This window comes from Melopsittacus undulatus, chromosome 6, assembly GCF_012275295.1.
Source record: "Melopsittacus undulatus isolate bMelUnd1 chromosome 6, bMelUnd1.mat.Z, whole genome shotgun sequence".
NCBI lineage: Eukaryota > Metazoa > Chordata > Aves > Psittaciformes > Psittaculidae > Melopsittacus > Melopsittacus undulatus.
This window is the reverse complement of record NC_047532.1, coordinates 4,106,699-4,120,669: the sequence shown is the minus strand read 5'-3', so window position 1 is coordinate 4,120,669 and position 13,971 is coordinate 4,106,699. Positions and strand designations below refer to the sequence as shown.

Below are 13,971 nucleotides of genomic sequence, written 5' to 3'. Positions count from 1 at the left end.
TAACCTTTTCCAGCTGGAGCCCTGGATGTGTCTTTAAGTAGTTTCATGGAAAAGCAGTTCAAAGTAATTTAAAGCTTTTGGCTGCTTTTTGGGGAGCACCCACTGATGATTGCTCTGAAGCAAGCTATGGTTTGGAGGAAGAGATGTTTAGGAAAATACCAAACTATGTTTGCAAACAGTTAAATACTTGTATCCCTGTGTTGCTGTCATAGTCCAAACATCGGCTTTGAGGTTTGGAATGAAATCTGCTCTGAAAGAGCAGAGTTTAGAGTTGGGAGGGTTTTGTGTGCTGTCAAGAGAAGCACAAATGCAGTTACAAAAGAGAAACCCAAGAACCATGTGTTGGTGGTTATTATTGGTAAGGCTACTGTTTGCATGAAACAAAAGCAAGCTTGGTATCTGCAAATGGATAATAATCTTGAAAACCAGGATGCTGTCCCAGAGCATGGCATGGGTTTTGTGTGTCCTTTATGGCATCCTTCCATGGTCTTCCCAGATGGGGGCTGCTGGAACAGCAGGACCTTGGTTGTGAGGCCAGGGTGTGCTCAGGGTTGGGCAGTTTCATCTCAGGGTCCACTTGCTGGAAGAAGCAGTTTCATGTTCAAAGCTGTGCTCAACTGTAGCCTTAAACACTGGCTGCTAGCACACTTTGTCCTTTTAGTCCTGGTGCTGTGCAAGGAAATTCCTTTGAGCCCTGCAGCTGGACAGAAAAGTGGGGTGCGTAATATATGTGTTGCAATGCTCCAGGCTCTTCCTTGAAGAGGAGTTCCTTGTGGACAGAGGGTTCACTGCAGCTGCTTGGCAGTGCTTTTGGGACTGAAAGTGCTGGTTTTTGTTAAGGCAAACCCAGCTCTGCTCTGGGTTCCTCCTGCAGGGATGGGAGAGGAGGGGTGTGTTTGCATGCAAGCTAGCTGGCTGCTGAGGGGTGCTCTTAACTGCTGCAGTAACTTCTTTCTCTTTACCCTGTGAGGCTCTTAGCTACACAACGCAACAAAAATGGGCTGAGAAGAGATTACTTCTGTTGGTTTTTGTGTGGTCATTGTATGAATTTAATGCAGTGAGGATGTGATTTCCCCCTCGTGCCTGTCTGGACCTTTTAAGTCAGTCTTGTTTGTTGTGAATCTTCTCTGTTGGAGCTGGGGAAGAGAAAGGTTAAGACAGGAAAATGTCAGTGCAATGAAATACTGTTGGGTAGTGGAAATAATCCTTGAAGCTCATCTTAATGTGCTTGTGAAGAACTGGGTTTCCAGTGAATGTCCCTTTAATTTAAGGCTGATAATAATGCCAGGAGCTGGTATTTACCACCGTGTTGAATGCGATTTAGTCTTACTCTTGCTGGCTCTGACGGCAGAAGCATCTCTGAGTATTAACTGTAAGTAAAAATGAAATGCTGTTGTCAGGCTGAGGAGGGGACCTGCAAGTAGAGCCTGATTGAAAGGGGACCTGCACTGGCTTGTCTTTGCTGTTCTGCTGAAATCCCTTATCTGATTAAAACAGGAATTTCACTGGAAAAAGAGAGGGTCAGGGAAACTCTTTAAAGCTCAGTGGCTGAAAGCAGAGAGACGTGGGACCTACCGTGCTGCTGATATCCAGGGGGATTGCTATAGAAACATTGGGGTCTGCTGCCCGGAGAGGAAGAGTGCTGAGGATCTCAGCTCGGAGGCTGGGAAAGACAAAAAGCAAATCTGTAGCTGTATATGGTAGGGGAAATAAACCAGACCCACAAGAACAGCAACCTGTAGAGCTGTTTGGGGAGGGGAGTCTCTTTCCTCTCTGTTCTGTGCCTCTCTCTTTCTCTCTGCAGAGCAGTGGAGGGTTTCCAGACTGGGGGGTATTTTTAGGACTGTGCTCCTTGGCCCTCCTTATGCTGAGTGCAGCTCACTGTATCACATGATGGCAGAGGGAGCCCTGCAAAGAGCCGCTGCCAAGCCCTGCTTGGTGTTTCCTCGGTGCAGCTGTACACTGTGAGTATACAGCTCACAGTGGTAGAAGGCAGAAGAGCATTCCTGAATACTCTCCTCATTCTGTTGAATGAAAGCATGGCAGCAGCATTTGTCATCCTTGTAGGACCATCTAATTTATCTTGAGGTAGGGGTGGAAAGGGGTGAGAGAAGAGAGGGGTGATGTTCAAGCCATCCTTAGGATATTTTGGCCATAGAAGCTTTCACTCACAAGAAAAAAAGACCATGATAAATGTGACATTTCCAAGTGTTCCTCATTATTCTTATGTATTTCTCCCATTGTGCTCACAAGCCTGGACAGGCTTGTGCCCAGCTTGGTTTAGTTTTCTGCAAATTTATGGAATCTCATCCAGTTCATGCTGCAAGTGGTTCAAGGAGTATGAGCTGAGATCCCTGCAACAGCACACAGCAAGTAGGCTGTTGGGACAATGTGATGCTGTGCTCCATTGCATGCATGTTGTTTAATTATGATGATCTGACATCAGTACAAACTGTCTTCTATTGCTGCAGATAACTCAAGGAAGGGGAGACACATCTCTAACCTGTGGTGGCAAAAGAAGAGGAAAGAAACTGACACACAGGAGTGTTCCAAACAGAGTAAGTTCAGATACTCCATTTTCTCCCTTGAATTATAAGCAGCATCCCTTACGTCCCCCAGACTTCAAACTATGCTGGATGATTTCTGCAGTTGATTTCTGATCTGCAGAATGTCTTTATTTGAGCTGTGTAGCTATGACCAAAAACTTGCCACATTAACATAGTTACAGTTCTGGGAATAAGGGCCTGAGAGTAAGTTAGTTGGGTGTTTTTTTGGTGAGAGTTTGTTTCTTAATATTTGCTGCTTCTGGGAATTCAGTTCCCTGAAATATAACTTCAAATTCAAAGACAATAAAACCAGCCAAATAATTGTCATTTAAATTAAGATGGAGAACTGTGGGAATCTGGTTTTGGTTTTATTTAGGCAGAAGGGTTGAAGTAGTTAATTACAGCTTAAGTAGTCAGAAGAAGAATGTAGGCCTGAAAGGTGGCCCATCCCTTTGCACATGGTACAGACTGAGAGCCCCACTCTGTTAGCTCTGCAGTAAATTAGACAAGGAAAATGATGAGTTTGTGTCTGGTCTGGACTCTCTAATATCTTTCCTGATAAAAGTTCTGTTCAGCCAAAAATACCATCCTAATACAGATGATCTTTGGTTTTATGGTTTTCTAGTCTACTATTTAACAATCTATTTTAATCAGTAATCAATAATTAATCTTGTTTTAGGACAAGTTATATGTTCTGTTGTTAAAGACTAATGAGTGATATCATCTCTGGACTTTAAAGAGCCTTCCTAATTTATACAAGCCAATATTCATCTTATTTAGACAGAAAGATATGTCTTCATCAGTGCAACTCTTCAGAGATCAGAAGTACCATGAACTGAAAAGTCAGTGTATCCAGCAGAGACGACTCTTCGAAGATCCCAAGTTCCCAGCCTCAGATGAGTCCCTTTTCTACCAGTCAGCATCACGAAGGAAAGTTGAATGGAAGCGCCCAAAGGTAACTGACGCTCTCCTTGTCAGGAGGTGCTCTTTGTATTGTTTCACTCCTACTGTCTTCTGTGTGCTAAAACACGGTTATGCAGGTATGTTCTTCCTCCTGTTTTCCATTCATTTCAGGTCAGTGTGATTCAGAGAGCAGCCCCTCTGTGTCACACTGCTGTCCAAAATCAAAGTCATGCCTTACTGTAAAAAGACAAAAATAAAGCATTCTTTGCAGCATAGTCATGTGTTTTACTCTTGATGGCTTTCTAATAACAAGCAGCAGTGGGAGGTGATTCCAGCCATAGTGATGTTTAAATCAGCCTTCTATTTAATTAAGAATACCAGTAATTAGTTAAGAATACAGGTAATAGATAGGTCAATACAGGAATATATTCTGTGACTAAAGTCTTAATTTCCTGGGCCAGTCTGTGGATATGGACCTGTCTGTGTTGCTGTGATGACAGCAGCATTTCAGCAAGGTGTTGAGATTCTTAATTGAAGTTTCCCTTCAATACCTGTCACTTCTGAGGGCCTGGTGTGTACATACAGTAATTGTGATATAACGTCTGAGCTTTAGGTAGCCACTCTAGTGCCCCACCAAGTTGCTCTTAAAGTTAGATACACTCCTTGCAGAAAACACCATAGAAAATAAAATTTTGCTAACTGAATAGGTAGCATCTTCCTGCCTGGAATACTGGAAACAGCTCTAATAATAATGTTGGGTTATTGTTCGTTATCAGAGCTCTCTGCTGTTTTCAGAGTAACATGTGCCTCATTAAAATGTATGTGGAAGGAAATCTCACAGCAGCAAGGGGAATTTCTCCAATTTAAGATCATTTCTATGTAAAATCAAATGATTTGTAACTGTTCTTGGAGGAGAGAGTAGGAAAGAGAAGAGCCACAGCAAGGGGTGTACCTGAGGCAGCAAACTCCAAGCCATCATTGGTGGAGTGGTCTTGTTACACTAAAAACATGCTTAGATATTTCTAACTGCCACCAATGCAACGAATTGAGAGCCCTCATTATAAGCACATACACACTTTCTGGTTAAAGCAAATGGGTTCATTTCTGCTCCACAGGGGACTAACCTGTGCTTCCAGAATCAGTTAGTTTGCTCTCTACACAGTGCCAAAAATAAGAGGAAACCACGTGTGTATAGTTGGCTGCCAGGTTACCTTTTGTATTAACTGTACTGGAACCACAAAGCCCAGCTACATAACTGTCTAAGAGCTCTGAATGACATCTGCAGTGTAAGAGAGGACTCTTCTACACAGATGTGTAGCTGATGCAGAGCAGAGAAGGTGAGTTCCCAAGAGGTGCTTGAGCAAAACTTTGTTTTGCAGTGAACTTTATCGTGATACCTTCTTCCTTGGCCATGTTTCAGAGAGGTTCTGGTAAAATCTTAGCAGCAAGTTTTACCCAGAGGGAATGGAGAGTTTTCCTTTATTGATATTTGTCAGGTCTCAGCATGGCTGTGCTGGAGTTTCTGTGGATTTTGCCTTTGACTTGTACAAAATCTTGATTCCACACCAGTGATTTCTTATTCAAAATGAACAGCTATTGTCTGTACACAACCAATAATGCTTATGTGTATTTGCCACTTTTACTAGCATCTTACCAGGAAAACAAATGTGCAGTTTGCTCCAATTGTGTCTAATGTGCTAGACATTTCAAATTGTTAATATTGGGCTCTGTTAATTGGTTTGCTCTGAGGTTTTATGCTTCACATATCTTGTATTTTTAAAGTAGTTCACGGCCATGAGCTAATAATTCAGAATAATACAAAATCATTCCCAAATTTGACAGCGTGGCTTTCCATCATGAAGTGTAATCTGCTCTTGTGCTCTGACAAGTGTAATGAAAAGGACAGTGGAAGCCTCTAGTCAAATGCACACAGTGTTTTTACCCTTAAGCGTGATGAATCTGTCCTTTATTTCACCCATGTCTACTTCTGGGATTGGTGTTTGCCTTCTGGAAGCACAAACTTGTGTGTCTTAGAAAACATGATGTCAGTGACAGTGTGATCTTCATATGCAGCTGGTGCTGTTCCGTGCCCTCTGTGACAGGGGTAACAGCACAGGCTGACCAGGGCTGTGCTGTATTTGCCAGGGTGGCATGAGATTGGGTGGTTATTTTTAATTGCTCCTGTTTTTGCTGTTTTCCTGGTTCATTCCTCACAGCAGCTTCAATACTGAAATTTTAGTGTGCAGAGCAAGAGTTGCTTTCCTGCTTCTCAGTTTTCCAAGACATGAGATTGAAGAATAAGAATGAATTCGGAAAACAAGCCAGAGGCATTCCAAAGTCTGTGGGTTTATTTTTATTTCTGTAGTGCTTTCCTGTTTGTTGGAGTTTTTCATCCCCTCCTAGAAGGGAAAATACCACACAATCAGTCACAACCAGGTCAGAGAAAGCCTTTGTGCTTCCTCAGAGATGTGAAGTAAGAGCTGGAGTCTAGACAAGGATACCATTTTAGGCTGTTTTTTTGTGTGTTCGTTCATGGTGGCGATCAGTTGTATCAAGTCTAGTTGAAGGCCAGTAACTAACATTGTACTCAGAGGTCAATACTGAATCCAATCCTGTTCCACATCTTCGTTAAGGATCTGGATGATAATCCAGGGGCATTGGACTAAAGACCTGCAAAGGTCCCTTCCAGTCTCATTCAGTGATTGTATGCTGTTGTAAAGCTCTGCCTTCCTTGCTTGTCTGCCTTGCTCCGAGGAGATGGAAGCTGCCTAAGTACTCATAGTGAGCCTGATGGAACATCTTGAAGGAGAGGGGCCTGTATCTGTGCTGCAGAGCAGAGGTGAGGATCTGCTTCCCAATGTCTGTTCGTGGGTTGCCTCCTCTCTGCCATATGGAGCTATCTTGCACTCTAAGTTGACTGGCTGAATGCTAAATTGTCCTTTTGGAGTGATGGGCTTTCCAGAGCATTTCCTTCTTTTGGAGAGGGAAATGGCCTTGCAATGTGAGCGTAAGGCAAAGGCCAGAGCTGTCATCTACTGAGGCAGACCCTGAGCAGGTCACTTAGTCATCTTGCCTCATCAGCTCGCCCAGAAACTACAGTTGTGCCTCTCCCAGTTACTCCCAGATGTTCTTACAGGATCTTGAATGTGAAGGAACTAAACGGTGATATTGTTTCCTGTCTTCCCACTATCCACATAGGCAGTGGATAGCCTGTCTGGATGCTTCTACTTGTGTGTAATAGTCCAAGCAAGCAGCTTTTTGCTTTAGGAAGCCTGTGTAGCTGCGTGAGCAGCTGGGGAGTGCTGCCCAGAGCACACAGAGCTGTGGGATGTTGCTGCTGTTGCTGGTGTCCAAACAAGTACATTTGGATCTGTGAATTTAAAGCTATTCTGAGGAGAGGCGAAAGCCACTATTTCAGTTTCATCTCTCAAATATGCTCTTTCTTTGTTCAGTTACCCTAATTGGCTGGTGGTGGCCAGAGAAAATGCTTAGAAGAGTATCTGTATTTTCAAAAGGGTTTTATTCTGCTCTAATGAAAAAAGGAGTCTAAGTGAGAGAAACAAAAGAGGAGGAGGGGTAGAGGGTTTCTTCCACTTTGTTTTTGTCCTTGGAGCTGCACCTGCAATGTTAAATGTGTTCTGTTTGCTCATTCCAGTCAGACAGAGATAGGTCATTAACGTCTGACATTAATTGCTTGTTTTGTACTTTTAGAGTCTCTTTGGGAAAGAGAACAAAGACAGGGCAGTGTTACTTCTGTGGCACCCCAGCATTAAGAAGCTGGAGAGCACAAAAGGTACTGTGTAATTACTGTGCAGTCTCCCTGGGATGGCATGACTTCCCAAGGAAAAATCTTGTTACAGGAAGATCATCCAACAAATATGAACTCTGAGCTCTGCTTGTGAGCAGTACTGTGCCCTGGTTTCTTTGTGTGCAGGGTGCCCGCAGCAGTTTATCAGCACTTTGGGCAGGAGTCACCATGCCCAAAGGTTGGATGCTTGTAGTAGATGTCTGATGTGGGACAGTCACCACCAGCTCCTGTTACAGGCAGTGGAGAGGAAGAGATGTGTTCAGTGTGTGATAGAATGGACATACCTGAAATGTTGGCTTTAGGCTGAGGTGAATCATACTCCACAAGTACCTGCTGTCTGCCAACCACTAGCTCAGAGGGTGAATTCAGGGGTTAATGCCAACAACATGAATTCTTTGCTGGTGCTTCAGATTGTAGGAATGCCTCAGTTCCTCCATCCACCTCTAAAATAGTACCTGAACTGAGCATGTCCTTTTCAAAGGTGCAGCATTTTCCAGACCCCTTCAGTGTTCAGGAAGCTTCCTTGCTGTAACATGTCTTTATGAAGTACACCTTATTCCCTCCTTTGCCCCAAACACCACACAGGGAGGTGCTCCCACTGCTCTGTGCTGTTCCAGGCTGCCACTGAGAGAAGAATGAGGTCAACATATCCCCACTATCCTATTGCAGCACCTGCACTTGACCCCATTGTGTCACATGAGAATTGAGGTATGTCCTTCCCTCTTCTGTTTGCTCCACACCATCACAGAAGGACAGTGTCTTTGCCTGTTGTGGGGCAAGTCATGCAGGGGCTGATCAGAACTGCCCTCGGACAGAAGGGTCTGAACAAGGACTTATAAATGGCTGATTTTGCACAGCCATTTTCAAGAAACACTTTTAGGACCTAATGCAGTGCTGGGGGACTCTCCTTTTTTAGAATTAGATCAAAAGCAATAGTGTAAGACACAAAATACCTGAAAGTTCCAGTTGGAAAAACCTGATGGTTTGATGGAAAAAAAGAAGAAAAATAATCCCTCCCATCGGTGGCTGTTCCTTCTTCCCATTGATACTGGTGTCAAAACGCATCCTGTGGTGTACCTGGAGCTTCCATCCCCTCTGATGGGCTGCAGTGGGGCTGGGGCAGCTGTCCCCTGCCAAGAGGTAGGAGAAGGCTCTCACCCCCTGCTATCTCTGGTGGCCCTGGGGTGTCCTTGACCACCTATACTGGTTAACCCCTTACTGAGGGCAAGCAGTGTCTCTGTGTGGTGGTCCTGGACAGCATTGGCTTTAGCAGCAAGCAGCTCTGGTGAAAATAACCCAGGAATGGCAGTCTTATTTTTAACTAAACCTCAGGTTTAACTTAAACTTTTCTACTGAGCACAGACCTCACGAACAGTATCTAATCCCAAGGACATCTTTGTCAGATTAAACAAATAGCAGTGATCCACCAGCCAGGGCAGTCATGCATGTGGGGAAAGAGTGGGTAAGCTTGCCTTACAGGTAAGTGATGTTCTTTAGTTCTTCATAAAGGAAAATAATAAGTCTGATCCTACAGAGTAAGTCAAATGTGTTTTCCTGATTTCCCTGCTTGACACTCTGTTTCTAAGCCCTGTTTTTACTTTCGACTGCATCTTCTCATTATCATAAAATCATAGAATAGTTAGGGTTGGAAAGGACCTTCAGATCATCCAGTTCCAACCCCCCTGCCATGGGCAGGGACACCTCACACTAAACCATATCACCCAAGGCTTCATCCAACCTGTCCTTGAACACTGCCAGGGATGGAGCATTCACAACCTCCCTGGGCAACCCATTCCAGTACCTCAACACCAGTAAAGAATTTCTTCCTTATATCCAGTCTAAACCCCTGCTGTTTAAGTTTCAACCCGTTACCCCTTGTCCTATCACTACAGTCCCTAATGAATAGTCCCTCACCAGCATCCCTGTAGGCCCCCTTCAGATACTGGAAGCTGCTATGAGGTCTCCACGCAGCCTTCTCTTCTCCAGGCTGAACAGCCCCAGCTTTCTCAGCCTGTCTTCATATGGGAGGTGCTCCAGTCCCTGATCATATTCGTGGCCTCCTCTGGACTTGTTCCAACAGTTCCATGTCCTTTTTATGTTGAGGACACCAGAACTGCACACAATGCTCCAGGTGAGGTCTCACGAGAGCAGAGTAGAGGGGCAGGATCACCTCCTTTGATCTGCTGGTCACGCTCCTTTTGATGCAGCCCAGGATACAGTTCGCTTTCTGGGCTGCGAGAAATTATGGCAAGTACCCTTATGTGGAAAGACAGAGCTGGTTCTTTCTCCGTAAGACAGCACAGAAAGTTGCTGTGTGACAGTAACTTCTGAACTGCTTCCCAGGAAAACCCTCTGGTGTCCCAGGCCGCAGAAGGGACTGCTGCTGTGTTTGATTAAATCCCTGTTAACTCACTGGTGCCAAAGGTCAGATACGTGACAAAGTGGAGGATTGCATACCCATGACTTACTGCCTGCCCTGTGTTCCTAGAAACACTGCATGCAATGGACCTGATTCTCCACTCTTCACCAGTTTTCAACCCTTTCAGGGGCAGTTATCACCACACAAGTGAAAAGGACCAGGAAATAAGGCACTGTGTTCTGTAATGATGCAGTAATAGGAATAAACAAGTGTTTCCCCAATTCCCAAAGTGGGGAGTGTGGCATGAGCAGGTTGGTGATTTATCCAGGGCAGTGTTAAGGACTGAGGTGTCAGAGAACTTGGGAGCTCTGATTTCTGCACCTGCAAATGCTTCTTGAAGGTGGCACCAGCTTGTTTTTGCTACCAATTGATGGAAAACTATCCATTCAGCTCTCAGGACCTGAAACATCTTCATAGTTGCAAGTGCCAAATTGGACCTTGGAAACCTTCCCTGCCTTGATACCTGTCTTAGCAGATTTTTGCCCTCTGGAAGGCAGAGGGGGCTCAGGACATGCCTGGCTGAGCATGTAGGCTGGGTTAGATGTATGTGTTCTGTATTAGTGTTCTTTATTACACATATGTTCCCAGTGACAGGATTTGTGGGTGCAATAAGCAGTTCCCCAGAATGTTTAACTGTATCCCGTAAATTCTATGGAATGAGTGTCATGAAAGCCTTGGCTGCAGGGTGTAAGCACACCCGGGTTGAATGCCCCTGAGAGATCACACGTGGCTTCTTCATCTAATTCCTCTGTCTCTTCTGTAGCTGCATTGCTGCAGTCTAATCCTGTTTTCCAGTTTGACTGAACAACACCGGAGACATCTGCTTAGGCTTGGGACTGCATGTCCAAGTCAGTAATGCCTGCAGGAGAGGCACTGGAAAGGGAGGTGTCCTGGCGCTGCCTCTGCATTTGAGCAGTACAAGAACAGTTTCAGGGCATGGAGCGCAGTGACAGCTCATTGCACCCTGGGAATGCTGCTAGGATGGGGCCTGGGGACAATCCAGAGCTGGAGGAGAGTGGAGATTAAAGGGGAATACCACAAACTGGCATGGCAAAGCCGTGTGAACTCTTAGCAGTATGGTGTGGTTACATTGCTGCCTTCTGTGTGACAAACTGGTTTGATTGCAACAGTGCCTCTGAATAGTGACTTCTCTGGTGTGCTGTATTTCACACACACAGAGCTCCCTTCTGGAGCATAGCTCTTGATCTAATGATCAGTTTTCCAGATCTGAACATGCTTTTTTCTCCCTTTAGCCTCTTCTTCCCAGTTAAAAATATGGGGCAGTGCCAGTGCTCTTGCTTAATCGGAATAGAAATACCTCCCACCTTCCACCTCTCAAACTTTGCAGGACCTGATTATTGTTCTTCTGTGAAAATATGACTTATTCTGCAAAGGCTCCTGGACACATCCTGAAACAGCCAAAGTTTTGGGGTTTGTTTCTCTATCTGTGCCCAGATTGTCCACGTTTCTCTGTTGGTGGTGGTTGCTGACTCCTGTTGAAGTGCAGGTGAGCACGAAATTGCAAAGCCCTGTGTGCTGCAGCATTTGTGTTTGCACTTGAAATACTGGCACATATGGAATGTGCCTGAATCTGAGAGGTGAGGAAATGTGTTTCCAAGCATGGTGGTGAGCCTCTGCTGAGCTTTGAGGGAGCTCACAAATCCCTTTATGTGCCTCAAACACATGGAAGCATTAATGGGAATACAAAGGTGGCTCCAGGTTGTAGGTTGGGAGAGCTACACCTTTGTTGTGCTTCTCTGGAATGTGTTTGTAGGAGAAAAGGACTAAGGACTCAGCTTTGCACTAATGTAAAATAAGACAGGGCTCCTAGAGGATTACAGAGTGCCTGCATTACACTGTTTACCATTTTAGCAGGCACTTTGGTATGCTGCAGTTAGCTGTGATTACATGAGTGCAGTAGTGGGGAAGCTGTTTGACATTGTTACAAGTAGTTTTACTTACCCTTAAAAGCAGATTTAGTTTATGATTTTGAGCTTCAGCTTGTTCTCAGCTATGGAAAAGGTTGTCAGATGTTTGTTTATGTGTGCATATGTATGTTTAGCCAAAGGAAGGCTTGGAGTGCACCTTAGTTTTTACAGAAGAACATAACCCATGCAGACTCGAGAGACGTATAAAAGGTCACAGGCAAAGTAAGCTCTGACCTAAGTTTAAACCCTTCACCTTAAAGAAATAGGAAAACAATTAAGAACTAAACTCTGGGAATCAGTCTGCCCTGGAGGGTATTCAGAGAGATTGATGGGAAGGTTTCTGTACACATTCATCATGTTTTCTAGGTTAAAACTGTGGAGGTGGAGAAAAGAACATGTTGTCCTCTAGTTCTGATGCAACCTTCTGTTAGTATGGAGGGGGTGGGTGAGGAGACATAACAGGTAGACAGGAAACCACCAGAAGAAAATGACTTTTAAATGATGGTAAATGCACTATTCTTTCCTCATTAGCCATGTACACGATGAGCTGTGTTCCCCATAACCTCGTGCAAATGAAGTCTAGCTCTGCTGAATGCTTGATTTGATAAAGTGTTAGAGCATCCTCTGTGCTTGATGACACTGAGCTTGGCTGCAGCCATCTGCCATGCTCATGCAGGTGTCGATCTGCAGAGGAGAAGGAGCTGCTTGCCAAGGGCTGGCTGCTGTAGCCCCATGCTGGTGGCATGGGCAGGCTGCTCTGGGGAGGAAGGTGTTAAACGCATCCCAGCTGTGGGAGCTCAGGCCTTGGCACAGCTCCTAAAGATGCATGTGGCAACACAAAAGCATGCTCTTCACACCCGTTGCCCTGGCAACAGCACATTCGAATGGCAGGGATTGGCAGTTGGAGCCCAAGAAGATGATGCAGTTGCAATTAAGTGGAATTGTCTTCAGGTTGTTAGGCTGAATTTTGAGTTAGAGTGAGGGGTGATGGGTGAACATAAGTGATGTTAACAATGAACTGAGATGCTGGTGGAGGCAGGACTTCATCATGCTGTGTGTTTCTTTAAGGGTAAAATTAGTGCTGGCCTCTGAACCTTGTTTTTGTGTTGGAGAGGCTAAAAATTCTGCCTGAAGAGCTTTATAGTTTTAGGGAGGGTACATTTAGTGGAGTTAGCAGCTTTCCATACACTCGTCTATCACTATTCCTGCATCCTGGTGATTTGCAGACTGGAGCAGTAGGGTTTATGAAAGCCCTATGGAATTTGGGTGTTAGCAGCAGCTGCCTGAAAGTGGAGGGCAAGGTCTTCCAATTCCAGGTCAAAACAAGTCTCATCTGTATTGTATGGCTGTAATTCTGGATCAGCTGGATTCAGAATCTGCTTTCTTGTTGTCTTGTTTGATGGAATTGGCTGCTTTGGATCATTTACACCTGTAGATGGAAATGGAATGTTGTAATTGTCAGGAGGGGTGAGTGCCACTTGGTTTGCCCTGGAGGGCTGAGGCAGAGCAAACACCTATGGGGAAATAAAATACAGGTGGTTTGGGGGGGCTGTTCAGTTGAAGAATTTGTTTTATTTTTTGCTTTAATGTTGCAACTTTCCCCAAATACAGGAATGAAAATGAAACATTTCTGGACTTGTTTGTTTCCTGGAGGCAAATAAACATTTTCCACCTATAAAGGGACTTCCCCTGCTCATCTCCTAAGGCGCTTGGAAGGGCATGTTCTGATGGTGTCCGGCTGAGCAATGCCCTGAAAACACTGTGGGCTTTGGTTTGGTTTATTCCTTTCTCCCATTATTATTCTCAGGTATTGTGGTGTTGAGGTTCTTTGTTTCAGGTTGTTTCCACTAAAGAAAATGCCTTGTCCCTTCACAAGGGAATGCAGCTTCACTTGTTTCTTCCTTCCCTGCCTGCTCCTGTGTTTTTCTCCTCCTGTCATTTGCAGAAATAAAGGAAACTGTCCAGGCAGATCATCCAAATTGCTGGTGCTTGTGGTGCTGTAGCTGACGATCCAGGTGTTCTGAGGAGTCTTGTCCTGGCCTTTTCCAGCCATTTTTGTCTAGTCTTTCTGCTTCAGGACCTACTGTTAGGATTTGATCAGCATAATTGCCTTGCACCATAACTAGGTCTGAGTGTGTGTGTGTTTCTAGCCCTTCTTATGGTGATTTGCTTTGAGTTTGGGGGAATTCTCCCTGAGAAGCAAGGAGGCAAGAGACCAAATAAGTGTCATCCTACTCAGGAAGAAGGATGCTCAGGTTTTCATAACTTGCATCAAGATGCTGTTGCTTCTGTATCTGGGATGTCCTGCTGCCTCAGAAACTGGGCAGAAGGAGCTGGTAGCCAAGATGAGTTAAGAGCAGAAGGAAA

At 44.8% G+C, this 13,971-nt stretch overlaps 1 protein-coding gene across 1 annotated transcript in view; it reads left to right on the top strand.

Annotated features, from left to right (window-relative positions):
- Positions 1–3,332: 3,332 nt before the first annotated feature.
- The window catches only part of CAPN6 (calpain 6), a 49,013-nt gene continuing 38,374 nt past the window's right edge, over positions 3,333–13,971 (top strand). The window contains exon 1 of the mRNA XM_034063961.1: positions 3,333–3,501. Within this exon, the coding sequence (XP_033919852.1) occupies positions 3,337–3,501 (165 nt within the window). The 5' untranslated portion in view covers positions 3,333–3,336. The remainder of the gene's footprint in view (positions 3,502–13,971) is intronic.